The 18,133-nt window shown below is 35.4% G+C and overlaps 1 protein-coding gene across 5 annotated transcripts in view; it reads right to left on the bottom strand.

The window, feature by feature from the left end:
* The window catches only part of RBM41 (RNA binding motif protein 41), a 73,116-nt gene that overhangs the window by 16,678 nt on the left and 38,305 nt on the right, over window positions 1-18,133 (bottom strand). For all 5 annotated transcript variants that reach the window (XM_055565555.1, XM_055565554.1, XM_055565552.1 and 2 more), the window contains one exon: window positions 15,676-16,079. In XM_055565555.1, the coding sequence (XP_055421530.1) occupies window positions 15,676-16,079 (404 nt within the window). The remainder of the gene's footprint in view (window positions 1-15,675; window positions 16,080-18,133) is intronic.

An 18,133-nucleotide genomic window follows, 5' to 3' on the forward strand; every position in this document is an offset into this window, starting at 1 on the left:
ATAAAAATCTGGAAGAAAAATCTGCATTCCCATATTCACCACAGCATTGTTCACAAAAGCAAAGACATGGGAACAATCTAAATGTCCATTGAGAGATGAAGGGATAAAGGAAATATGGTGTATAAATACAAAAGGATATTATCTAGCCTTAAAAATGAAAAAATCTTGTCATTTGCTGCAACGTAGGTGAACTTGGAAGACCTGCTAAGTGAAATCAACCAGAAACAGAAGAAAAAATACTACATGATCCCACTTATATCAGGAATCTAAAGTAGTCAAACTCATAGAAGCAGAGAGTAGAACCATGCTTACCAGGGGCTAGGAAGAGCGGTAACTGAGGACGTGTTCATCAAAGGGTATATAGTTTTACATATGCAACATGAATAAATCCTATAGATCTATCATATAGCATAGCATAGATAGTTAACAATACTGTATTTGATAATTAAAATTTTGTTAAAAGGATAGATCATATGTTAAATGTTCTTATCAAAAGAAAAACTGGAGGGAGGAAATTTCTGGAGGTGATGGTTAAGTTTAGGGCATTGTATTGGTGATTGTGTATATGTACCTTCAAACCCAACAAAATGCATACATTAAATATGCACAGCTTTTTTATGTCAAACATATTTCAATTAAAAAGAAAAAACTTAACCAAGGAAGTGAAGGACTTATATACTGAAAACCACAACACACTGCTCAAAGAGATTAAAGACAACACAAATAAATGAAAAGATGTCTCATGTTCACGGACTGGAAGAATAAATTGTTGAAATATACATACTATACAAATTAGTTTACAGATTTAATGTAATTCCTATAAAAAACCCAATGACATTTTTTGTAGAAATACAAAAACAACCCCAAGATTCATAAGGAGTGAGAAGGGAACCCTAAATAGCCAAGCAATCTTGAGAAGAAAGAACAAAACTGGGGAGGCCTCACATTTCTTAATTTCAAAATACGTTACAAATCTACAGTAATCAAAACAGTATGATACTGGCATAAAGATAGACATGTAGACTAATAGAAGAGAATATAAAGCCCAGAAATAAATTCACACATATACAGTCAACTGATTAATGGCAGGGGGGTGGGGCAAGAATACACAATGGGGAAAGGATAGTCCCTTTGACCAATAGTGTTGGGAAAAGTTGATATCCACATGCAAAAGTATAAAACTGGCCTCATTTATATCATCCACAAAAATCAGCTCAAATTAGATTAAAGATTTAAACATAAGGCCTGAAACTCTAAAACTTCTAGAAGATCGCATAGGGGGAAAACCTCATGATACTAGCCTTGGCAATGATTTCTTAGATATTACAGCAGAAGCACAGGTAACAAAAGCAAAGGTAAAGTGGGACTATATCACTAAAACACTTCTGCACAGCAAAGGAAAACAATCTAAAGTGAAAAGGCAACCTACGGAATGGGAGAAAATATTTGGAAACCATATATCTGATTAGAGGTTAGTATCGAAAATATATAATTAACTACAAAAACTCCATAGCAAAAAGACAAATAACCTGAAAAAATGGGGAAATGACATAAATAGGCATTTCTTCAAAGAACACACACATAAAATAAGTGTTGATGAGGATGTAGAGAAATTGAATCTTTGTGCACTTTTGGTAGGAATGGAAAATGGTGCAGCTGCTATACAGAACAGTATGGAGGTTCCTCAAATAATTAAAAATAGAACTACCATATGATTTAAGAATCCCACTTCCAGTTATTTATCCAAAATAATTACAATCAGAATTTTGAAAATCTGAACTCACGTGTTTATTGCAGCACTGTTCACAATAGCCAAGAGGTGGAAGCAACCTAAATGTCCATCACAGATGAATGAATTAAAACAACAACAACATCAAATGTGGCATATACATACAATGGAATATGATTTGGCTAGAAAAAAGAAAGGAAATCTTGTAATATGCTATGACGTAGATGAGCTTTGAGGGCACTATGCTGAAATAAGCTAGTCACAGAAGAAAAAGTACTGCATAATTTTACTTTATATGGTATCTATTGTAGTTAAACTCACTGAAACAGAAAATAGAATAGTAGTTGCCAGAACTTGAGAGGATGAGGTAATGGGGAGTTTCTGTTCAGTGGGTATAAAGTTTAGTCATGCAAGATGAAAAAGTTCTAGAGATATGCTGTAAAACATTATGCCTATAGTTTACATACTGTAATATACACTTGAAATACTGTTAAAGGTAGATCTCAGGTTACATGTATTTTACTACACTGGAGGAGAAAGAGATGCATAAGTTACTTATTTTATAACTTAAAAAAACTTGAGAAAAATTCAGATAGGAGTAGCAAAAGCAAAGAGCTAGAAAACAGAGCCAGCTTAAATGACTTATCCACTGAAATGTATGAGTAAATATGTTGAACACTGCAATAAGCAGTAGACTCTTTATGTCTCAAACCCTTTACAAGCTGGATATTCACATATTTAGCATTTAACTATACTCTTAAAGGCAAGGGCATAGAATAACTGACTTGTGGTTCACTTAAGTAATTTCAGGTGATCTAGTTTTGGCTCTGAAATACTCATTATAAAAGCATCATTAAATTAAATAACCATAGAAAGGAAGAGGTATGTGAAACATATTGCAAGTTTCTCACCAAGTAGGAAAGATCCATACTAAGATTATTGCCTTTGACATGAACATTTTTAAAAAATCAAGAGGACATCTGGTCAAGATGGCTTGGTCACTTCTTGCATAGATGCATCTTCTCTGATCCAAAAATATACATATATGCATGAATACATACATACAATATACATGGTTATGTATGTATGTATATATCTACAACATACATACATATTCATACATACAAAGATACACACAAAGACAAAACTAGGCTCAAAAACAAGATAAATATTTCTGTGAAAGAGAAAAACAGAAACTTCAAGTGATAATAGAGGATGAAACTCTTCCTGGTATTCCTCTGCAATTATTGTTTTATATTTTTTTAACTTTATATAAATGGTGTTATACTGTATGAGTTCTTCTGCATCTACCTGTTTAAATTTTTAAAAAATAGACTTTATTTTTAAAAGTTTTAGATTTATAGAAAAATTGAGGGGATAGTACAAAGAATTCCCATACACCCCACACCCAGTTTCTCTTATAATTAACATCTTACATTATTACAGTACATTTCTTAAAATAAATCAATCAATATTAGTGTATTATTATTAACTAAAGTCCTGTTTGGGACTCTCTGTGCTTCCTGGATTTGATTGACTATTTCCTTTCTCATATTAGGGAGTTTTTGACTATAATCTCTCCAAATATTTTATCAGACTCTTTCTCTTTCTTCTTCTGGTACCTCTATAATTCAAATGTTGCTGCATTTAATGTTGTCCCAGAAGTCTCTGAGACTGCCTTCAATTCTTTTCATTCTTTTTTCTTTATTCTGTTCCTTGGCAATTATTTCTACCATTCTATCTTCCAGCTCACTTATTTGATCTTCCTCTATCTGCTATTGATTCCTTCTAGTGTATTTTTAATTTCAGTTATTGTATTGTTCATCATTGTTTGTTCTTTAATTCTTCTAGGTCCTTGTTAAATATTTCTTGTATTTTCTCCATTCTATTTCCAATATTTTGGATCACCTTTACTATCATTATTCTAAATTCTTTTTCAGGTAGATTGCCTATTTACTCTTCATTTATTTGGTCTTATGGATTTTTACCTTGCTCCTTTGTCTGCAACATTTCTCTGTCTCCTCATTTTGTTTAACTTACTGTGTTTGGGGTCTCCTTTCCACAGACTGCAGGGTCATAGTTCCTCTTGCTTCTGGTGTCTGCCCCAAGTGGGTGAGGTTGGTCCAGTGGTTTGGGTAGGCTTTCTGGTGGTGGTGGGGAACTGGTGCCTTTGTTCTGGTGGGTGAAGGTTGGATCTTGTCCCTCTGATGGGCAGTGCCATGTCAGGTGGTGTGCTTTAGGGTGTCTATGAGCTTAGTATGACTTTAGGCAGCCTGTCTGATAATGGGTTCCTATCCTGCTAGTTGTTTGATGCTCAACATCACTCATTATTAGAGACATGCAAATCAAAACTACAGTGATATATCACCTCACACTGATCAGAATGATCATCAAAAAAATCTACAAACAATAAATGCTGGTGAGGGTGTGGAGAAAAGGGAACCCTCTTGCACTGTTGGTAGGAATGTAAATTGATACCAACACTATGGAGAACAGTATGGAGGTTCCCTAAACAACAGAAAACAGAACTGCCATATGATCCAGCAATCCCACTACTGGGCATATACCCCAAGAAAACTACAATGCAAAAAGACACATGTACCCTCAGTGTTCACTGCAGCGCTATTTACAATAGCCAGGACATGAAGGCAACCTAAATGCCCATTGACAGATAAATGGATACAAATGTGGTACTTAGCGATAAAAAGGAATGAAACTGGGTCATTTGTAGTGATGTGGATGGACCTAGAGGCTGTGATACAGAGTAAGTCAGAAAGAGAAAAATAAATATTGTATATTAATGTATATGTATGGAATCTAGAAAGATGGTACAGATGAGCTTATTTGCAGGGCAGGAATAGAGATACAGATGCAGAGAATGGACATGTGGACACAGCAGAGGAAGGAGAAGGTAAGATGAATTGGGAGAGTTGGACTGACATATATACACTGCTGCTGCTGCTGTTAAGTCGCCTCAGTCGTGTCTGACTCTGTGCAACCCCATAGACGGCAGTCCACCAGGCTCCCCCGTCCCTGGGATTCTCCAGGCAAGAACACTGGAGTTGGTTGCCATTTCAGTCTCCAATGCATGAAAGTGAAAAGTGAAAGTGCAGTCGCTCAGTCATGTCCGACTTTAGCGACCTCATGGACTGGAGCCTACCAGGCTCCTCCAGCTATGGGATTTTCCAGGCAAGAGTACTGGAGTGGGTTGCCATTATATACACTACCATGTGTAAAACAGATAGCTAGTGGGAAGCTGCTGTATAACACAGGAAGCTCAGCCAGTGTTCTGTGATGACCTAGAAGGGTGGGATGGGGTTTGGGGTAGGAGGGAAGCTCAACAGGAATAGGATATATATGTACTTACAGCTGATTCATGTTGTATAGCAGAAACCAACACAACATTGTAAAGCAATTATACTCCAAAAAAAAAAAAAAAAAACCAAAAAACACAAAACAATAAAGTCCATTTAGATTTAGATTTCCTTAGTTTTTCTCTAACATCCTTTTTGTGTTCCAGGACTCCATCCAGGATATCATAGTACATTTAGTTTTCCTATGTCTTTAGCCTCCTCTTTGCTATGGCAGTTTCTCAAACTTTTCTTGTTTTTAATGATCTTGACATTTTTGAGGAGTACTGGTCAGATATTTTATAGGATGTTCCACTACTAGAATTTTTCTGCTGTTTTCTCATGGTTATATTGTGGTTATGGATTACTAGAAGGAAGATTATAGAGAAAAAGAAGCGACTCTGATCACATTATATCAAGCATACATACTATCAACATGATTTATGACTGACCTTTGCTTTGATTGCCTGACTGAGGCAGTGTTTGTTAGGTTTCTACACTGTAACATGATTTTTTTTTCCCTGTATTTCCATACTGTACTGTTTGGAAAGAAGTCACTAAGAGTAGCTCAAAATTAAGTGGTTGGGAGTTATGCTTCCTTTCCTTGAGGCAGAGAATCTGCTAGTAAACTATTTTTTAAATTAATTAATTAATTTTAATTGGAGGGTAATTACAATTTTGTGGTGGTTCTTGACATACATTGACATGAATCAGCCACTGGTGTACATGTGTCCATCCATCCCGAGCCTTCCTCCTCCCTCCTACCTCCCTCCCCATCCCATCCCTCCAGGTTGTCCCAGTGTATCGGCTTTGAATGCCCTGCTTCATGCATCAAACTTGGACTGGTGATCCAACTTGGTGATCAAACTTGGATCTGATTCACATATGGTAATATACATGTTTCAATGCTAGTCTCTCAAATCATCTCACCCTCGCCTTCTCCCATAGAGTCCAAAAGTCTGTTCTTTATATCTCTGTCTCTTTTGCTCTCTTGCACATAGGGGTATCATTACCATCTTTCTAAATTCTATATATGTTAATATACTGTATTGGTGCTTTTCTTTCACTTTGTATAATAGGCTCCAGTTTCATCTACATTATTAGAACTGAGTAAAATGCATTCTTTTTAATAGCTCAGTAATATTCCATTGCGTATATATACCACAACTTTCTTATTCATTCATCTGCCAATGGACAGGTTGCTTCCAATTCTTCTTCATGTGATATTTGTCTCCTCTCCCTCATTTATTGATTCACTCAATGATTTTATTATCAGTATTGACTCACAGATATTCTATACTTTGGGTTATAATCCAATATTAATTTACTTAGTTTGTTGTACAAATTGTTCTATCTTTAGTTATTGGAAACTCTCAGTTGGCTCCTGTGTGCCTTTGACATATCCCCAACAATATTTTTACATTATTTTGAGCACCTGCTTACTTTCTTGCACTACAGCATGTTCAGCATCTTTTCTCCCATTCCTTCATTGAGGTTGTGTTATATATCTGTAATAGTTAAATTCTCATCACAGTCTGCATTCTTTCCAGGGATTACTCAATCTCCTAAATGATTTTTAAAAAAATATTTATATTAAGGGTCCTTCTTTATGCTGTACAGTTTCATGGATTTTGACAAATGCATTCCTCACATCCACTATTATACTATCATACAGAAAATTTATACTGCCCTAAAAATCCTCTGTGTTCACCCATTCCTCTCTTCTCCACTCCTCCTGAAGTCCTGGCAACCATTGTTTACTGTTCCTACAGTCTTGTGTTTTTCAGAATGTCATATAATTGAAATCATACAATATGTAGTCTTTTCAAACTAGCTTCCTCACGTATTAATAAGCATTTATAGTCCCTCTGTCTTTTTGTGACTTGGCAGATTATTTCTTTTTATTGCTGAATTATATCCCATTGTATAGATGTAGCACAGATGAATGTATCCACTCATCTACTGAAGGACACCTTGATTGCTTCCAGTTTCTGGTAATTATGAATAAAACTGCTGTTAACAGTCACATGCTGGTTTTTGTATGAAAGTTTTTAAATCAATTGAGTAAATAACTAGGAACTTCATTACTGGATTGTATGGCAAAGCATGTTTAACTTGGTAAGATACTGCCAAACTATCTTCCAAAGAGGTTGTGCCATTTTGTATAACAGCAATGAATAAAAGTTCCTGTTGTTTAGCATCCTCAATAGTATTTGGCATTGTCAATTTTAGCCATTCTAATAGGTGTGTAATGGCACCTCATTATTATTCTATTTTGCAATTTCCGGGTGACAAATGATGATGAGCTTCTTTTCATATGCCTATTTGACATGTATATAACTTCTCTGGTGAGGTGTCTGTTCCTTTGCTCATTTATAAATTGGGTAGTTTGTTTTACTACTGGTGAGTGTTAGGAGTTCTTTGTTGTATTTTGGATATAAGTACTTTATGAGACATGTGTTTTGCAAATATTTTCTTCCAGTCTGTGGCTTGTCTTTTGATTCTCTTAAAACCATCTTTCATATAGCAAAGTTTATAATTTTAATAAAGTAGGATTTATCAATTTTTTGTTTCATAAATCATCCTTTTGGTGTTATACCTATAAATACATCACCAAACACAATGTCACTTAAATTTTCTGTTTTCTTCTAGAAGATTCATAATATTATGTTTTACATTTAAATCTATAATCTAGTCTGAGTTAATTTTTTGAAGAATGTAAAATCTGTGTCTAGATTCTTTTTTTGCATGTGGATATCCAGTTGTTCTAACAAAATTTGTTGAAAAGATTATCCTTTCTCCATTGAGTTGCCTTTGCTCCCTTATCAAAGATCAGTTCACTATATTTGTGAAAGTTTATTTCTGGAGTCTTTATTTTACTCAATTTCTTTTGTTTTCAACCAGCATCAAATTACTTGATTATAGTTAGTCTTAAAGTTAGGTAACATCAGTCTTTCAACTTTGTTCTTCTTCAGTATTGTGTTGAGCATTCTGGATATTTTCTCTTCCCATATAAACTTAGAATTAGTGTGTCTATATCCACATAATAGTTTGCTGGGGATTTTTTTGGGGGACTGTGTCTTCCAATCTATGAACAGAGGATATCTCTGCATTTATTTATGTCTTTAATTTTTCACCAGGGTTTTATATTTTTCTGCATATAGATCCTACACATATTTTGTTAGATTTGTACCTTAGTATTTCACTATTTTTTGGTGGTATTATAAAGGGTGTTGTGCTTTTTATTTCAATTTTAATGGTTCATTTCTTGGTATACAGGAAAGCAATTGATTTTTCAAATACAAATCTTATATCCTCCAACTTTCACGTACTCCTTAGTTCCAGTAATTGTTTCATGTTCTTGTTGATAGATTGGAATTTTCTACAAAGACATACATGTCACCTGTTAACAAAGATAGTTTTATTTTTTCCTTCCCAATCTGTGTGCTTTTTAATTTCCTTTCCTTCTCTTTTTGCACTAGCTAGAATTTCCAATACAGAGATGAAAAGAAATTGAAAGAGGGGACATACTTGTATAGATTCTGATCAAAGGGGAAAACACCTAGGCTTTCACCATTAAGTATGATGTTAGCTGTGGGGTTTTGTTGATATACTTTACCAAGTTGAAAATGTTCCCCTCTATTCCTAGTTTGCTAAGAGTTTGTGTCATTAATGGGTGTTTGTATTTTGTCAAATGCCTTTTCTACATAAACTGAAATAATATTTTTCTTCTTTAGTCTGTTGGTGTGGTGGATTACATTAATTGGTTTTCAAAAGTTGAATCAGTCTTGGATATCTGGAAGAAATCCCATTTAATAGTGATATATAATTCTTCTGATACATTGTAGGATTCGATTTCCTAATATTTCACTTTTTAATCAAAATATTTTGATTTTCCTAATACAACAGTCCCCCTTTATCCAGTTTCAATTTTTGTGGTTTCAGTTACAAAGGTCAACTGTGGTCTGAAAATATTAAATGGAAAATTCCAGAAATAAACAATACATAAGTTTTAAACTGTACACCATTCTGAGTAGTATGATGAAATCTTGTACCATCCCACTCTATCCTGCTCTGTCCCACCCAGGACATGAATCATGCCTTTGTTCAGCATATCCACCCTGTATGCCCCATTAAATAGTCATCTTGGTTATCAGATCAACCATCACAGTATTGCAGTGCTTATGTTTAATAAGTTAAACATAAGTTAATAATGGCCACAAAGCTCAAGAGTAGTGATGCTGCCAATTTGGATATTCCATAAATTAAAATTTTTCATAGGTAGGTATTGTTGCTCAGTTGCTCAGTCAAGTCTGACTTGTCATGACCTCATGGACTGCAGCATGCCAGGCTTCCCTGTCCTTCACCATCTCCAGGAGTTTGCTCAAACTCATGTCCATTGAGTCAATGATGCCATCCAACCATCTCATTTTCTGTTGCCCCCTTCTCCTCATGCCCTCAATCTTTCCCAGCTTCTGAGTCTTTTCCAGTGTGTCAGCTCTTCACATTAAATGACCAAAGTATTAGAGCTTCAGCATCAGTCCTTCCAATGAATATTTAGGGTTGATTTCCTTTAGGATTGACTGGTTTGATTTCCTTGCAGTCCAAGGGACTCTCAAGAGTATTCTCTAGCACCACATTTTGAAAGCATCAATTCTTTGGTACTCAGCCATCTTTATGGTCCAACTCTCACATCCATATATAAGAAAAAAACAAAAACAAAACTAAGTTTCAGTACAATCTGTGGTTTCAAGCATCCACTGGGGGTCTTGGAATGTATCTCCTGAAGATAATAGGGAACTACTCTATTTAGGACTTTTGCATCTATGCTCAAGAGAGATATTGGTTCATGTTCCTTCGTTACTGTAATATCTTTATCTGATTTTGGTATTAACCTAAGGCTGGTTTCAAAGTCAGTAAGAAAGTATTTCTTTTGCTTCTATTTTCTGGAAAAGACTGTAGCCAATGGATATTTTCTGCTCTCTTTTAGTGTATCAAATATATCTTTTTATAACTGTTAGTAAAATACCTTAGAGTTTGTAATATAGCTTTAAAACTAAGTCCACTATCACATAATATGATACCACTTGACAGATAGTAGAGATATCCTGTAACAGTTATACACACCAAATAAAATTCCTTCTTTCCATCCTTCATTCTATTTTTCCTGCCATCCATTACACTTATTCATATCCTCTAATTACCTATCATGTTGCTATTACTACTTGGAACAGTTATCTTTCAGATCATTTAAAAATAGGAAATTAAAAATTCTATTTCACCTTCATGTATCCTTTCTCCTATACTCTTCCTTTCTTTATAGAGATCTATTTTCTGACATATATAATTTTTCCTTCTCTCTGGAGAACTTTTAAACAGAAATATTTCTTGTAAGGCAGGTCTCCTGGTGACAAGTTCCCTCAGTTTTTCTTTGATAGTCTTTATTTTTCCTCCACTTTTGAATGACTGTTTTTCCTGGATACTGAATTATAGGCAGGTATTTTTCCCTTTCATCACTTTAAATATTTTACTCCACTCTCTTCTTGCTTGCATGATTTCTGAGGAGAAATCCAATGTAATTATTATCTTTATTTCTCTATTGGTAAAAGAGTTTTTCTCTGGCGGTTTCCAAGATTTTCTCTTGGCCTTCAGTTTTCTGTGTTTGAACATTATATGCTTAGGTGTTTTTTTTTGGGGGGGGGGGCTATTTATCCTACTTTGTGTTCTTTGCTTGGATCCTGGATCTGTAATACAGTGTCTGTCATTAATTTTGGAAAATTCTCAGTCATTCTTACTTCAAATATTTCTTTTTTTCCCCTTCTGCTCATTTCTTCTTCCACTATTCCAATAATATGCATGGTACACCTTTTGAAATTGTCCTTGGATATTCTGTTACATTTTTAAAGTCTTTTTTTTTTCAATCTTTGCATTTCAGTTTGGAAGGTTCCTATTGACATGTCTTCAAGCTACTAACCGGAGAAGGCAATGGCACCCCGCTCCAGTACTCTTGCCTGGAAAAATCCCATGGATGGAGGAGCCTGGAAAGCTGTGGTCCATGGGGTCACTGAGGGTCAGACACGACTGAACGACTTCACTTTCACTTTTCACTTTTATGCATTGGAGAAGGAAATGGCAACCCACTCCAATTGTTCTTGCCTGGAGAATCCCAGGGACGGGGGAGCCCGGTGGGCTGCCGTCTATGGGGTCGCACAGAGTCAGACACGGCTGAAGTGACTTAGCAGCAGCAGCAAGCTACTAATTCAATCTTTCCTTGTCTGTATCCAGTCTGCTGATAAGCCTATCAAAGGCATTGTTTTTTTTTTTTTTTTGGCTATGCCACATGGTTTACAGAATCTCAGTTCCCTGACCAGGGATTGAACCTGACAATGAAAGCCCAGAATCCTAACCACTAGGCCACAGGGAACTCCCAAAGGCATCATTTCTGTTACACTGTTTTTGATTTCTTACATCTCTTTCTAGAGTTTCTATCTGTCTGCTTATATTATTCATTTGTTCTTGCATGTTGTAAACTATTTCTAGCAGACTCATTAGCATATTAGCTATAGCTATTTTTAAAAAACGTGTGTCATATCTGAGCTTGGTTCTGATGTTGGTTTTGTCTCTTGAGACTGTGGTTTATCTTTTGGTAAGCCGTATCATTTCTTTTTTGTTGAAAGGAAAAAATCATTTATTTTTTGTTACGTTATGTGTAACACAGTAGAAACTGAGATAAACAGGCCCTTCATGTGAGGTTTTATGTTAATCTGGCTAGAAGTTGGGCTATGTTTAATGTTTGCTTTAGCTGTAGGTTGTCAGAGGTTTTTCAGTTTCCTCTAATATCCTTGTTTTTGTCTCCCTTGTTTTCTTTGAGTTTCCCTAAAAACATTTTAGAGTTTGAGCCTTGTAGGTTCTTCAGCTATAATTCATAGTTATCATACTGAAGACCTGTTGATGTGGTAGTAAGGTGCAGGGTATGGGAAAACATTCTGCATCTTATAATAAAGTCTCAGGCATTTACTGTGCCCATGTATCCAGCCTGTAACCTTCACAAGTATTTCACAGCTTTTATTCTCTTTCTTATAGATGACACAGTAAGACTAGAGGGGCCTGGAGTTCAGTAATTTCCCTTCTCCCACACTAGAGAAGGCTTTGGTTAAGTTGTTTTACTTTCTGGATAGCTCTTTGTTAGGTAGACGCTCTGGATGTATTTCAAGTTGATTCCTTTTTCTATCAACATGCCAGAAACAGAAGACTTATTCTTGGCTCTTTACATTGAGAACCCAGTGGGGTTCCTGGAGGTAAAAGTCATGAAAATGCGGGGGCCCCCTTAGACTGTGGCCTCCAGAAGTTTATTACTCAAACACTAATCTATACTCTGTTTCCTGCAATTTGTCAAAGTTACCACTTAAGTGTCCCTACCAATTTATGGCTCAGTGCTTTCTGCTTCTGATAAGCAGATCTGGGAAGTGATTCTTGGTAATTGCCTGTCTCTTCAGACTTCATGGTTGCAGTTTGCTCTCTGACTTCAAATCTCTGATGAATCCAAGAAAAGTCATTGATTTTTTAGTCTGTTCAGCTGTTCTTCCTGTTGTAAGACAGTAGTGATGACTTCTAAGCAGTTTACATGTTGGCACTGAAACCCAAAGTCTCAAACAAAACATTTTTCATTCAACATTGTTTCATCCATGTTGATACCTGTAGTTCTGTTTCGTTCATTTTTTCTTCCATATCATATTCTATTTTATGAATTCACCATGCTTTATCCATTCTCTTGCTTATGAACATGCATGTTGTTCACAACCAATGCTACTATGAGCATCCTTATAACATCTCCTAATGTGCATGTATAAAAGTTTCCCTAGGATAGATACCAAGAAGTGGGATTACTGACCTACAGTGTTGAGCATCTTTCATTTTACTGAGTATTGCCACAATGTTCTTGAAAGTGGTTATACTCATTTATATTCACCCAGCAGTATATTAAAGAATTCTTACTATTCCATACATTCACCAGTACTTGGCATTGTCAGGCCTTTAAATGTATGCCAAATGTAAAAAAGGTATTAAATGATATTAAGTAGTATCTCATTGTAGTTTTATTTTGCATTTCTTTGATTACTAATGAGACTTTATATGTTAACTGGTCATTTGTGTTTTCTCCCCTATGAACTGCCTGTTCATATCTTCTGGCCATTTTTATTGGATTGCTTGTCTCTTTCTTATTGATTTATAGAGAAAGATTTCCTTCAAATATCTCAAAAAGCACAAACCATCTAAAAAATACTGATGATTTAATTATGTCAAAATGAAAGACTTCTGCTTAACAAAAGACATCAGAAACAATGTTAAAAATATAAGCTACTCACCTGGTGCAGCAAAGGTTTGTATCTAGAATTCTAAAATAAAATCTATAGGTAATACTAAAACCTAAACAATCAAAATCTATAAATACTATTAAAAACTAAATAAATAATGGGAAAGAAACAGAACAGGCAATTCACAGACGGTTCCTGAAAGGCTAATGAATGTATGAATACATGCATAACTTCATTGGAAATCAGGAACATTGAAATTAAAACCATGAGATACCTTTCGAATATATTAGACTGGCCAAAATAAAAAGTCAAATATTTTAAAGTCTCAGCAAAGATGTGAAAGAGATTTCTTAAACTCTGCTCACGGAGGTGAAAATATACGTATCTTATATTACCATGATTCCACTCCTAGATATATAACCTAGAACAGTGATTCTTAAAACGTCACTCAGACCAGCATCATCATCAGTATCTCCTGGGAACATGGAAATGCAAATTCTCAGGTCCTACTCCAGATGTACAGAACAAAAAATTCTAGGGGCAGAACCCAGCAATCTGTGTTTTAACAAGCCTTCCAGAGGATTCTGGTACATGCTAACGTTTGAGAATCACTGCAATAGAGCAATGTTTTTCTGGCCCTTTTGACTGAGATCTATAGGAAGAAATGCATTTTATATTCTGGCCCACACACATATCACACACAAAAGCACAATAAACAAAAGCTTCAAAAAACAATAATTATCCTTAGTAATCTATGGACTGCACTTTGATATTTTCTATTTCTTTAAAAAATTGCTGCTTGTGACCTACTAATAGTAATCTAAAGTTTGAAAAACTGTTCTAGAGAAACTCCTGTACATGTGCAACAGGAGATGTGTACAATAGTATTTGTTGCAGAACTGTCTATAATGGAAAAAAAAGAAAAGAAAAAATCTTCAGGAGAATGGATAAATGAATTACAGTATCTTTCTACAATGGAATACTACACAGTTCTTACATCTTTAGAAATAAATTTTAAAAACATGTATATTGAGTCAAAAAGCAAGTTGTAGAAGGATAGTTTAAAAATAAATAAAATTACATGTTGTTTATGAATATACAGATTTATAGTAAAAGTATAAAACATGCGTGGGAATGATAAATGGAAAACACAGGATGGTGGTTACCACTGGAAAAGAGAAAGGGGAATGGGAGTAGTGAGGGATACATGAAAGTTTCCAGGTGTCTCTGTAAGGCCTTAGTTTTAAAAATCAACCAAATGTGGAAATTGTTAAGAATTGATAGGGAATTCCCCGGCAATCCAGTGGTTAGGGTTCCGCACTCTCACTGCCAAGGGCCTGGGTTCAATCCTGGTCAGAGAACTAAGATCCCACAAGTCGTGTGGTGCAGCCAAGGGGAAAAAAAAGGCAAGAATTGGTAAAGAGAGTTGGTTAGGTACAAAGGTTCTTGCTATATTATTCTCTGTAACTTTTCATAATTAATAATTTTCATAATAAAAAATAAAAATCCAGCTACCCTTGAACATCAAGAATATATTAGAAATGTAATCACTCAAAGGAAACTGCTTAATAATCCTTGACAACACCTTTTTAAAAATTTAGGGACAGCCAGAAGCTAACATTTTTTTTCTGGTTTTGTTTTTTATATGCTCCAGGGGCTTGTGTTGCTTTTTTGAGTGACATGATCATGAAATTTTCACTTCTGGATGTAACACATACCATGATTGTGACATAATGATCTGACCAACCAAATGAGGATTATTTACAACTTTTCTTAGATATTTGCCAATTCCTCAAGGCTTAGAGGCCCTGTGCTTTCACTTTGCTGCTAAGCTACCAGCAATTTAAGTCATATGTCATATGAAAGCCAGGTGGAGCATTCTGAAGAGAAAACTCATGTGGTATAGCAAACCCTACTCACAACCAGGCACATGGCTACTAGATATGGTGGGCCTATGAGTTTTTCTTTAGTTTAGGGTTTCTAGTGGGCATGGACTAGAGTCTGATCAAGATTTCTTTAAAATTTTTGTTTTTTAAATAAAATTCTAAGGATAGCTTATGACGTTAGAAAACCACAATGAACATCATAGGAAATAGGCTACTTATAGAGTCAGAGCTACTTATATAGCAGAGAATTAATAGTAAAGGTCAAAGAAAAACACAATCACTGTGCCTATGTCATGATTCTTTGGTATAATCAAAGCTAATACAAAAGTATTACTTTAAGTAGAGGTTAATAAAAATGAAAACAACCCATTTTTTTTTCTTGGTTTGGCCTATACCTTGTTTGGCTCCCCTGGATTATATGAAGAAAACATAGGAATTTTTCGGATCTCTTCCTCTGACAAACGATTTCTCTGGATCTCATCTTCTGGGACAAATTCTATTGGCTGCGTCAGCTTCTTAGGCCCAGTCCAACACTGCTCAGGTGAATTATCAATAACTTTTGCCACATGGAGACTGGGACCTTTACCCTGTGCTGCCTGTTTTCCCTTGTCCTGGAGTAATGACGGGTTCTCAGCTGTGCCACTATCTCCCACTGATGTAGCTGAGACCAGTGAGTGGGAAGCAAAGGGTTCACCTCTCATTAGTTGGAACTCTTCAAGACGTTTTTTCATTATCATCTCTTGGTAAAAACTTTCCAGCTTGTTCATGGGATCACCTTTGTTCTTCTTTTGGGGTTCATCTGGATCAAGACAAAGAGATACGGAAGTTCTACAAAGCCTACCAAAACAACCTTTGACAAATTAATAAAAATTAAATCTTGAATCTCAGATAATGAAACTCTGCTGGGACAGGTATTTACAACCTGTGAAAAATGACAATAATATATAGCTATGTTATTACAGTGCATCTTGGGCAAGCCCGGGACTATGGTGAGGCAAGTGAGGCACCTGGGGTCCAAAATTGAGGTGCTCACTCTCAGGGTCATGCAAGTACATGCATCTAATTGATAAAGGCATTTGAAAAAATGTAACTAGTATGGCATTATCACACTTCACAAAATTAATAATAATCCCTTACCATTATCTACTACTGAATTCATATTCAAATGGCCCTGATTTTCTCAAAGATGTCTTTTTACACTTGGTTCAAGATCTAAACCAGCCATTGGCTGTTGTCTTTAAAGCTTCATTAAAACACACACACACACACACACACACACACACATACACATACACACACACACAGAGCTTCCCTTCTTTCTCAGCCCTCAAACCTTTTTTCCCCCAATCCCACTTATTCATTAGAGAAGCCACATCATTTGTTCAAAACAAATGAATTTAATTGGTTGTTCCTCATGATATTATTTAACTTGTTCCTCAATCCCCTCTATTTCTTACAAACTGGTAGTCAAATCTAGAGCTATGCTACCATGTGGCCACTAGCCACATGAGTCTATTTAAATTAATTTTGTAAATGTTAGTTCCTCTGTTAAACTACGAATATCAAATGTTCAACAAGCACATGTGGCTACTAGATATCATTCTGGGCAGAATAAAGACCATTTACATTATTGTGAAAAGTTATATTGGATATTGCTGGTCTAGATTTGAGTTCAATATTTTTAGGCAAGAATCCTCCATATATTATATAGATGTGTATTTCCAATTACATCATATCGTTAGGCACATAATGTTCAGTGGTCCCATTTCTAGTGATGTTAAAATTGATCAGTAGATTCAGGTGCTTTTGGTCTGATCCTTCCATTATTAAGTTTTCCCATTTGCTTTTTAACTAAGGGGTTTGCATCCATTGATGACCATTGCTTAAATCCATTAATTTATTAAGAGTTGTAAAGAGGGGCTCCTCTAATTCTATTATTTATTTTGTACTTATTATTTCTATTATTTCTTCTGTATTAATTATTTGGAATCCTATAATGGACTTACCATCATCAACTATTTGGTTTTGCTACATAAGTTCATATAGGAAAAGTAGGACAAATGCTTGATTTGTTTCCCATTATTTTTCAACTATAAGAGTTTAATGAGTTGGTACTTTAAAAGTGTCCAATGGTGACCAATGATTATTTTTAGTATAATTGTGAGACATGTATTTTCATATATTTCATGTGTTTCAATTAAATGTAGTCATTCTTTTTAGTGATCAAGTTATTCCACTTAGGATCAGTGCATGTGTGTAAGGTTGCTTCAGTTGTGTCCAACTCTTTACAACCCTATAGAATGTAGCCTGCTAGGCTCCTCTGTCCATGGGGATTCTCCAGGCAAGAATACTGGAGTGGGTTGCCATGCCCTCCTCCAGGGAATCTTCCCCACCCAGGGATTGAACCCATGTCTCCTGAGGATCTTGCATTGCAGGCAGATTCTTTATCACTGAGCTACCGGGGGAAGCCCTAGGATCAGTGAAAGTCCCTTAAAATTGGCTCCTGTACTGCTTTCTAGCTTTCTGGCATAGCAAGATATCTTAAGTTCATCTTACATATTTCCTGACTCAAAAGTGAAATATTTCTCTAAGGACCACTGGCTCCTGTTAATGTGAAATAGTATTTAGAAACAACAATATGTTGCTAAATCTGTTCATAAATGTTGAGTTGTTGTTGCTTCTAGGCCTTTTTCAGTGAACAAAAGTAGGAAAATTTTTATGAAAAATAAACCATAAATTTATACTGGTATTTCCACTTCAAATTAAGATTACAAGATTATTACTCAAGTTCATGATTTTTGACTTGTATCTCTCTCACATGTGCTTAGGATACTGGCTCCTAATGATATTAAC

Source organism: Bubalus kerabau, chromosome X, assembly GCF_029407905.1.
Source record: "Bubalus kerabau isolate K-KA32 ecotype Philippines breed swamp buffalo chromosome X, PCC_UOA_SB_1v2, whole genome shotgun sequence".
Taxonomy (NCBI): Eukaryota; Metazoa; Chordata; class Mammalia; order Artiodactyla; family Bovidae; genus Bubalus; species Bubalus kerabau.